Source organism: Rhyacophila brunnea, unplaced genomic scaffold (genome assembly GCF_057557595.1).
Source record: "Rhyacophila brunnea isolate RB1 unplaced genomic scaffold, BYU_Rbru_1.0 scaffold_7, whole genome shotgun sequence".
Lineage (NCBI taxonomy): Eukaryota > Metazoa > Arthropoda > Insecta > Trichoptera > Rhyacophilidae > Rhyacophila > Rhyacophila brunnea.
In genome coordinates this window covers 19,035,576-19,046,481 of record NW_028233339.1, presented here as the reverse complement: position 1 = coordinate 19,046,481, position 10,906 = coordinate 19,035,576, and the positions used below count along the sequence as shown (strand labels likewise).

The 10,906-nt window shown below is 34.5% G+C and overlaps 1 protein-coding gene across 1 annotated transcript; it reads left to right on the top strand.

The window, feature by feature from the left end:
* The first annotated feature begins 3,476 nt into the window (after window positions 1-3,476).
* LOC147064577 (BTB/POZ domain-containing adapter for CUL3-mediated RhoA degradation protein 3) lies at window positions 3,477-10,382 on the top strand. Its single transcript, XM_085957647.1, has 3 exons — window positions 3,477-4,107; window positions 6,078-6,337; window positions 8,961-10,382. Exons 1-3 carry the CDS (start codon window positions 3,942-3,944, stop codon window positions 9,411-9,413), a joined length of 879 nt encoding a protein of 292 aa, XP_085813773.1. The 5' UTR covers window positions 3,477-3,941; the 3' UTR covers window positions 9,414-10,382.
* Window positions 10,383-10,906: the final 524 nt, after the last annotated feature.

The window sequence follows — 10,906 nt, the reverse complement described above, 5'->3', positions numbered from 1 at the left end:
TCTTCGTCTGCCAGAAGAATTTTCAAAAGCATCCCCATCTCATTGTGATTTGACAATTATTACTACCTTATAATTATATCATATTTTATAATTTGTCTATGTATATTTATTTTTATATACTTACATGATATATATATATATATATATTATAACTTGGTATAACATGTACATTTCTATTTTTGGCAAATATATTTCAATATTATGTAAATAGATATTTTGTTTTTTTTTACCTACCTGTTGTGTTATTTATGGTCATGACCAATTATTTATTCCGAAATAAACTAATAACCGTAGTATTTTGGATACTCCTGTTAATTACTAGAATTACTGTTATAAAAATTAAAAACAAAATGAATTCACTAATGTACACTATTTGAAAATACCTCAGAAATATATCGACCTACTAGAAAACATCTTTACTATAGATACTAAAATATGACACTGAGCAGGACTTGAACCGTTTGTGCCGAAGGTACTGACATCCGAGAAAGGTTTGGTGCAGTAATCTGTATGGGCGATGTTGAAATATGGTGGCTAAATCGCATCGTTTAACACAACTTCACTAATTATTATCCTACATACAAAACACAATTATTCCTAATATGATAAAGCTTATTTTGTGGGTACCTAACTTTTTATATATACCTAATTTTGTTATGTTTTTGCCACCGCACTTGTAAAATGTATACATTGATTTATTAAATTCCATACTAAAATGTACGTAAATTTATAATTTTACAGTAATTACATTTTTACCACTAAGAAAGTTGTTTTGATTCTATTCATTCGCCATGTCTATATTCGCCCCAACGCTTAGGAAGAGAAATCACACAAAATTGGCTGTTTTACTGCTAATACCGTAAAGGGTAGTTGAAAAATGTTTATTTAATTATTTAAAAGACATGTTGAGTACATAACAAATTATTAATTCAAGAAGTTCACAAAACACTACCTTCCAGAGACATAGATGATAATTGTGGAGAAGAGTCACGCGTACTTCTAACGTAATTCCAAAATGATTTAGGATCTGACGTTAACTTCCCCCCAATACTATCAATGTACCTATGTCTTTGTTTTCTTCCATTTTTTGTGATGCAAGTGGTTTAGTCGTATGTTTTTAATTAAATCAAAATTGAACCATCTTGGGTAGCTGCGCGAAGAGCCCGATGATTTTTTAAAAAAAAATGACTTGTCAAATAAATTATATATACTTATATATATTGGTAAAATACCTTCACTACAGCATTGATGTCACTAATCGAGTATAAAATTTCCCAGTCAACATTCCGAAATTCATAATACATGTGCAATAGGTCGCCCTTAAAGAAGTTCCACAAATTATTATTAATATACTTCGATTCAGTGCATTCACTGTCTCCATTTCCAAAATTATGATGTTGAATACGAATATTTGTGAACTGTAAAAAATTTAATGGCAAATCTATTGAGAGCGCGGGGTGATATTCAGGTATGTAGTATGTTTATGTCCATAGAAACAGGTTTTAAGTCATTCATGTTTGTCTGAATAATGTGGACCAGGAAGATAGAAATGGAAAAACGGGTCTATCCAGTATTCACCCCATTCCACGGTAGTCGTTTTTCTTAATAAATATAGGTACATCCAGGGAACTCAGAAATAATGGGAACTGAAATGCATAACGGGTAAGACGATAGCAGGTAACCGACTAGAGTAAGGAAGAATCCGGGTTAAACTTACACTCGTGTCAAGAATACGTTGTACGTCGAATACTGAAAACGGCTCTCGGTTTATGCATTTACGCTCATTTAATGTTGGTGTATTACACACACACTATTGCACGTGGATAATGCGTGCTTCATTTTCGTAGGACACTCACACATTCAACATGCGGCGAATTGAATATAGCATATCGGTATTCTATTTATTATCTGTTCTGTGGGTATATCAACAGAGGAATCATAAAATGGGCCTTGGCCCTCACCCTTGCCTTATTCATCCTCGTATATTATGACACTTTCACTTAGCTAGTCTCTTAGTTCACGTGAAGTTCAATAGAAGTACGTAGCAGCGAAGAAGGAAGGAGCTAGCAGAGGCCTTCATCTAGCAGTGGATTGACCCCGAATAATATTATATTATGTCCAATTATAACTAATAAAACCATCCAATCCGTATTAAATTTACTTTTTCTACTGTCATGTTGATAGTTTAAGAATTCCATGCCCTGGCGAATTCACGTAAGTACTCGGGCAGAAAATTTACCTAATTCATGAATAAGGCAACAGGCTTGACTATTACATGAATTAGCCAAAATTTAGCCCATTTCATGTAATAGTCAATTTCGCACATTCGGCGTAACATACAATACAATAAAAATGCAAAGCTGTATGTTAGGCACCTGCAAAAAAATCTTAAAGATACCTACATAACCTAAAGAAAATATTCTTGAATACTATCAAATCACGATATTATTGACAAATATAAAATGACAATAGGTACTTACGTTACCGATACCGAAGAAGATGGCAGTATTGGACACAAATTGCATCAATGATATAAAATTATTGTTATATTTGAATGCTCGATACCGAAATGTTAACAATCGCAGCGCTCCATATTGAACTTTATAAGATAAATAACTGTTAGTGCACTAACAAAGCTATAACGTTATGACGCACATTAATATTAATGTGTATTTTATAAATATCGGGAAACAATAATTATTGTATTTTTTATCGTATCCATGCTGTCAAAATAAATGTAGATAGGTTAGGCAGCGACGGTAATCAAATACTTTTTTTTACATATTATGACGACATCCTTACCACTTTCACCAATTTCGATGCCAATCTCATCCCATATTTTATCTTTCTTTCGTATATTTTTATACTCCTTGTCAGACAAATCGTAAAGAATTCGATATTTCCGGACCAACTCTATCAGCTTTTCAATCGTCCGAATCGTCGCCATTTTGATTTTACTAATTCCCTTGGCGAAATTGTCCGCCGCGAATAAATTCGCTGTCGACAGAGTTCCCGAAAATCGCAGCGAATATTCGCTGCAAATTCGCACTCAAGACGCAAGGCGGTCGCGCAAGCGTGCTCTGTCCCGTAAGCCAATACGAGCTTGATTGGCGAATAATTCGCTGCGAATATTCGCCGCGAATATTCGCTTTGGTGTGGGGGAGGCTTTATTATTGATAAACATGCTTATTGAAGCTTAGTACAGTTGTCAAACAATATACCTACCAACCTAGGTTTGACTTTTACATAGGTAGGTACAATTCATATTTTTTTATCAGATAAGGTAGGTACTTACTCACACATAATAATATTATTAATGAGTGATTATGTTTTCTTTTGATTGTGACATAAATATAACAAGAAAATAACGATTTGTCGATTTTGTATGCTGCGATCCAATGAGATTGGACAGAGCTGGCGATCCATCGCGTGAGTAGTGCCAATATAATAATATGGCAATGCAGAGTCTATTCGTCAGTATTTTTGGATGTATCACGTCCAAGCCGTAGTTAAATCAGGTCCACTGATTTTACGGCATTTGATCAAAAATAAAACAAAAAAACCCTCAAAAGCTTAGACAATAGATACAGACTCAAAAGCGCTTCCATAACAACATTTTTGTCTATGAATTTATTATTATATTTTAGAACAGCAACATCCAAATATTCAGGGTGTTGTTAGTAATCGATAATCTTGACGGGAGCGGATTTCTCGGGATTTGTTTCATTTTGTCGGCGGTAGACGGCTCACCATGAATTATCAGTATTAATCGTATTTTATAGTGTTCGGTAATCGCAAGATTAGTCATATGTAGCCTTTGTACTCAAACTTTCCTTTGAATAAATCATACTATACCGCCGCTGAGCTCCTATTGTGAGCTCCTTTAGCAGATCTAAAACACCGTCAACATTTCGGTGCCCACTGAAACCCTGGTTGTCACCATGTCTGGGGACCACAAGACGGTGATAAAAGGGAACCCTTCCCAATACGTTAAATTAAACGTAGGAGGCAGTTTGTATTACACAACTATTGGAACATTAACAAAAAATGACACGATGCTGCGTGCTATGTTTAGTGGAAGAATGGAGGTTCTCACAGATTCTGAAGGTATACATGCCACAGTTCATATATTTACAATATTACATTAATCATTATGAAAAGTGCACAAAGGAAAATTTTCAATAACCATTGAATACCTACTTACTTATTCAAAATACAATTCTACACAATTCGCTCTTTGTGGTTACAATAAACTGGGTGTGTGTCCCTAATAGTTTCGTTGAGATACTCAACAGTCAACGGATATGGTTGTACAATAGTTCATAATACGGATGAGCTGCATAAGGTTTGACTTAAGCTTAGTGTATTTACAATCACATGTGGAATGCATTTATTATACTGTTAATATTATGATACGTTTGCATACACTGCAATCGCTACATTGAACAAGTGCTGCTACCAACTGATCCCGCAAACACATACATTGCGCTTAGACAGTCATCACTCAGACGGCAGCATTGAACACGGGAGCTACATTTGCGATCTGTAGCAACCACTAATGGGTACACTCACTTAAGAATGGCTACAACCTCTCATAGACAGAAGTTATTATATCTCGTTAGGCCATGGTATGAAAAGCATATTATTTAAAATATTTTTAGTGTGTAACTAAAATCATCCTTCACATCGTCATCAGCCGGGGTCGATCCACTGCTGGGTGAAGGCCTCCCTAAGCTCCTTCCACGCTTTTCGGTCCCTTATGGTTCGCCGCCACGTACATCCACTGAACTTTATGAGTTTGTTGTTTCAGCGGTGCTTAGGGCGTTCCTCTGGTTGTCTATTGACCCCTTGGTACCACTGTTGACCCCGTTTGTCCCGCAGTTGTCCAGTTGCCGACTGACATGTCCAGCTGATTGTCATTTCATCTGCTTGGCGACCTGTATCGCATCCCACATTGTTGTTTGCCACCTTATTCGTTGGTTTCTTTAGCGGCCTTTGTGTTATGAGCGTCTAATTCCAAAAAGCGATAAGTCCACATTTGATCAAAATCGAGAAAAAAAACGCACGTATTCTTTGTATAATTTTACACAATATGTATTGATCTATAAATTCCAAAACGCGACATAACCCTACGAAAAAAAATATTTTAAGTCTCGATTTATTACAAAAAGCGCCAAGTCCGTGTTTCATATTATTTAAAGCTTGGTTGATTTCACGCGTGTTTTAAGTCAACCAATAAGGGAACGTTAAATATTGAAAAGGGCGTCTCCCATGCTGTATGTAGCATCTGGTAAACTTATGACAGTGCCACGGAAATATGTGCCTTATGCGGGATAAATTAAAAAGTGAAGTACAAGTAGCGCTAAGTCCAATTTTATTTTGCCTATATTTATTACATTTAAGAGTTTATCGGCTGAAACAAATTGCCATTTGGTTCTAATTTCGACATAGAATACAACGGGAAAAAAAATCTCACTTTAAAACAAATAATTGAAGCTAGAAACATAAAAACGTTGTTTCCTGATAATATTGAATTGTGGACTTGTCGCTTTTACTAATTAGACACCTCTTATGCTCAACGTGCACCATTCTGTCACATTGCACTAGGTACTCATAATTTTTGGATTTCTCTTATCTACGTAAATGGTTCAAATTTCAAATGCATACTTGAGCAGTGGTAGCACACATTGGTTAAACACTTTACACTTAAGTCATAATGGGTGGTCACCCAAATGCCATGCCAATTTGGTTCTGCAAGCAATCTCGTCATACATGCCAAAGTCAATTGAAATTTGTTGTTTGAAATAGACATAGTTGACCCCACTCGATTTTAGTGCCATTGATGAGGATCGCTTTTTAGTTTAGCAACGCATTTTATCATTACTTTTGTCTTCGAGATATTTGCAGCTTTCATTTGCAACGAAACCCTTATAAGAGACTTATAACAAAAAAAAAATCTTATAACCAATTACAAATTTATTAGTCTGTCAATTGTATCTTATTTAATTATGATCCACGAAGTTCTTACTATTTATGAACAATATTGTGATATATGTAATTATTAATTTTGTCCACAGGTTGGATATTAATTGACCGATGTGGTAAGCATTTTGGCACAATACTAAACTTCTTAAGAGATGGGACCGTTCCCCTGCCTGATAGCTGTAAGGAAGTTGCTGAATTATTAGCCGAAGCAAAGTATTACTTGATTGAAGAATTAGTGGAATCTTGCCAGCAGGCATTGGCGAAGAAGGAGCGTGATGCAGAACCCATTTGTAGAGTTCCATTAATCACTTCACAGAAGGAAGAACAATTGCTCATTATGTCGACTGCCAAGGTAAATATTAACATTCCTATAGAATGTTTGCATTGACAATACAACAATCTTCCAACACCTATGATATTAGTTTTGCTTGTGAATGCGTTGATTTAAAAACGCTTTCAGTTTGGTTTATGAATTTGATTTACATGAGCAGAATCGACATGTCTCACCGACCTGACCCGATTGAGAAGTCATTTTAACCCGATTCAATTCGATGATTGGGTTAACGAATTCGCTTGGAAGCATGAGCTTCCTCACGCTGTGCACCCTGTCAATGCTGTCAGTTTGGCATTGGTATTGATTATTTCAATTGACAGTGATAATACAAAATAAGGAGTTCACGACTGGCTGCCGAGACTAATTTGTGATATAAAAGCTTACTGTCAGCTGCGAAACTGTCACACCAGCCTTGATTGGTGTTTCTGTTTCTTGTGTCATTGACAAACTGCTGACATTTAAATATATATTTATAATACGTACATTCGTGGGTATTCTGCGAAAAAGCACTAAGTCAAAATTTTGCTGTTTTGACTTAATGATGAGGTAATCTTATTAAGAGTACGCTCTATAGTCTACAAAAACACATACAGTCATATCTATAAAACTGGCGAAGATAATTTATGTTATAAGTCAAAAAGACATACATCAATTCAGAGAAAAGGCACTAAAGGGACTTAGTGCATTTGCTTCTCTCATTCTCAGGCTGTATTCACAAAATTCTGCATGCGAAACTGCACCAAGTCATACTCAAAACAATATCGCAGAAAGGAATTTGCCTTTTATATGTATAAAACAAATTAAGACCGTCCAAACTTTCAAACTCGATTATCTCAAAACTAGTATTTTTGACTTAATGCTTATTCGCAGAATACCCACGATATATACAAAACAAAATTAATATGTTAGTAAATACAATTTGCAACTTGTTACTTGTCCAAATACAATCTGTTGTAAGTAGTGTGCAGCACATAATATGAAGTAAGAACCAAAGAGTGAAGACAGTTTAAGGCTCAATGTCATTGAGCTACTTTACAAGCTGGTTGTTGGCGAATTCACAATCTGCTTGTAAACTCGCCCAGTGTCATGATCGAACAATCTACCGAGAAAAGTTGAAAGCCGGTCAACTTTACACGCTGGCTACACGCAGTAGAGCGATAGTAGCGACCTCCCAGTAAAAATACGAACTACTCAATACGTCCTGTCAAAATAATACAAAAAAATGACAGTTTCAACTCGCTAGCTTGTTGGCTGCTGAGTGAGTGGAAAGTTTTGTGTGTCATCATCACAATCGCACTAGCTGACTCGCCCGCTTTTAAATTCGCCAACAAGCAGCTTCTAAAGTAGCTCAATGTCATTGAGGCTTTACTGAAGCCACCAGCTGGTTTTGGTTTACTTATACAACAGGTCATGAACAGTTTTTGCCAACTGTCATTCGTAAAAATATGTCCTGATAGGGTAAGAAAATAAATTAGTTGGCAGATAAAAATGTTATATTTTCACATAATTTAAAGAAAATTACTATAAACTAGTAATTCTAAATGTAAGTCATAATAATTACTACATTGTTTTCATCAGACCAAAAATATTGAAGAATTTATTGTTTCATAACTAACAAACAATCTACGTACAACTAAAAATAATTCAGGTACGAAATTTGAATATCTCTTAAAAATAATATTAGGTTATATTTACATACAAGTTAGGCCAGCATTACTGATTTTTTAATTACTGATTATTGCGTAATATTCTAGCGAGAATTCTTTGTGAGAATTTTAAAGCTGTTTGTGATATAGAAAAACACTAAATTTAACGCCATCTGCGTATTTTGCAAGCTAAATATTTATTAGAAAATGCTAGGTCTGGCAAGAAAAACGCTAAGTTGGCAATGCCGGTCATGAGACCCAATTATAGTAGTGTGGTAGTAACAGTTATACAATTACAGAAATACCAGGTTTTGAGAAAATCATAAAAATGTATTGTACCCTTTCCGGGAATCAAACACAGAGCCTCCAGCAGTAAAGCCAGTGAATTATGCATTGGATTACGGGGGCTACAAACTTTTAATACTAGCAACACAACGTATGTTATAATACAATCAAAACAGCATCGAGACAATCGACTTGGTATCTGAATCGTTGTGTGTAATTGCTATTAATTTAAGGTTGATGATTACTTGCAAGTAATGGCGAGTCTTAAAGTCTGCTTGTGTAAATATGGCAATAGATAATATAGATATTTTGGCAATTTTTTTCGTCTGTTGATATATTCTTGTAATTTCTAGTTACACTATTCAGATAAGTATAATAATAATAGTAATAAACACACCGCTTGTTTCTCTTACCGATTTTGGTGGCGTGGTTCCGGAAGATTATACTTTGTTTAAAGTCACTTAGCACTTAAGTATAATTATGCATTTGGCCTCAAGATTTTATTTTTACCGAATTGCACTTTTAAAATGCTCTTAATATTTTAAAAATATATTAGTAGGTATGGATTGGAATAGAGTAAAAACTTGAATATGTATACGAATTACACAGAGCTATTTGACAATTGGGATTATTTAACTCATTACTTGGTTAAAAGTTTTTATTGTTATTTTTATTATATTTAGTGTAATATCTTTTTTTCATTTTTCCAGCCGGTTGTGAAATTGCTCATCAATAGACACAATAATAAGTATTCTTATACAAGTACATCTGATGATAATCTACTGAAGAACATCGAGCTTTTCGATAAGTTATCCCTTCGGTTTAGTGGGCGTGTTCTCTTCATCAAAGATGTCATCGGCTCCAATGAAATATGCTGCTGGTCTTTCTATGGTCACGGAAAAAACCGTGCTGAAGTCTGCTGCACATCGATTGTGTACGCGACAGATAAAAAACACACCAAAGTTGAGTTCCCTGAAGCGAGAATATATGAAGAAACCCTTAGCATTTTGCTGTACGAAAATCGCAACGGACCCGATCAAGACCTCATGCAGGCTACGTCGTCACGCGGAGCTGTCGCCGGAATGTCTTACACCAGTGATGAGGAAGAAGAGCGCTCGGGGTTAGCTCGCCTCCGTTCCAACAAGCAAAATAACCAATCGTAGCGTTTAGAATCAGGCTTGGCACGACTTAGAAACAGTAAGCAGAACAACTACATCTGCTGAGTCGTTGCCCTGCTTTAGTATGTCCTCTATAATGACTAACAATGTTATCTTTATTGTGCACAAGTGGACTATCAAGCTTTTCGACTGTCTTCAAGAAAACAATGACCCCAATGACATTGACTATGTTTGACAGTAAACCTAATTATAAAAATAATTTACAAATATGTAGACGTATTTCTCGATAATTATATAGAGGTTGCACAAAGAAAGGGCTAAATGAAACAAGTCAGCTCAAAATTTTGCCAAATCCATGTTGTTCGTAGTGGTTGCAATTTTTCACTCATTAAGTTTACTTCGAAGTATGTTACTCTCACCTCCCCCGCCCTCCAATAATATTCACCTTTTAATATAAGCAGGGTCCCAGAAACTGTGATAATGTTTTTTTTAGATAGAAATTATCCACCTAGAGTCCTCGTATAATAATAAGAAGGAATTTCGTTAATCAATGTTTCACAATTTAAATTTACTATAAGCGTTAGGTTATAAATTAAGGGCAGATGTATGCCATATTAGTTAATCATGGCATAGAAGTGGGCATATAAAGGGAATTTAGATACGGTGAAGGCACGTTAGACTTTACTGAATTTTAAAACCTGCTCGCAATAAGTATAATAAAATTATTGTCAAAGATATTCTTATACGTTGCATTTATGTAAAATAGTGTTCGAATAAATGTAATGTAAATTATACAATTTATGGTGATTTAATATTGTATTAGATTACATAAACAAATATTTTGTAATAATATGTATATTTCTGTTTGTTGTTTATCATTTGCATCTATCCCCTAAAATGTTGCTAAGTATGGAAGACTAGACTTTCAAATAATTATGTAAATAAACATATTTTTTTGTAAGTTTAAAAGGATTTAGGGCCTGATTATTTATTATTAAATGTTTTAAAATTAAATGTGTTTTTTGTTGACACCCTTTCTTTTACCTCAGCTTGAATTAAGTTTACATAGAATGTACTCAAAATGGCATGTTATCGCATTTATGTATTGTACCTTGTATTTCAGGTAAATTATGTGTCAAAATTAAGCAAATGTTTGAGTTTAATCGGCAATTCAAAACATTGAATTACCATATAATATATAAGTAGTCTCACATGACTTAAACATTTGATTGTGCTGTAATTCTTGCTTTTGTAGTTGCCGTGTGTTGACTTCAATCATTCAATATAAATTATGGTTATTACAGATATTTTAATTTACATATAATTCAATTAAATTTAATGCATATGTACTTTTTCAAAATGAATACCTTATGGGTTCTCAACCCTGTGCGCCATGGACTCATTTGTGCATTAGTTTATCATTATTTTCAACAATGAGCATAATAAAATTAGTGACTGATATGAATCTAAATGCCTTTTTAACAATAGGAATATCCGCATACATTCCTTACTATGAAAGATTGATTGAAGAAATTCAA

What these genes read in the sequence shown, in the direction of transcription:
- LOC147064577 (XM_085957647.1), top strand. Translation starts at nt 3,942, where the DNA reads ATGTCTGGGGACCACAAGACGGTGATAAAAGGGAACCCTTCCCAATAC. An exon ending in GGTTCTCACAGATTCTGAAG is followed by an intron (nt 4,108 to 6,077) that starts GTATACATGCCA and finishes TTTTGTCCACAG; the next exon opens with GTTGGATATTAATTGACCGA. An exon ending in TCATTATGTCGACTGCCAAG is followed by an intron (nt 6,338 to 8,960) that starts GTAAATATTAAC and finishes TCATTTTTCCAG; the next exon opens with CCGGTTGTGAAATTGCTCAT.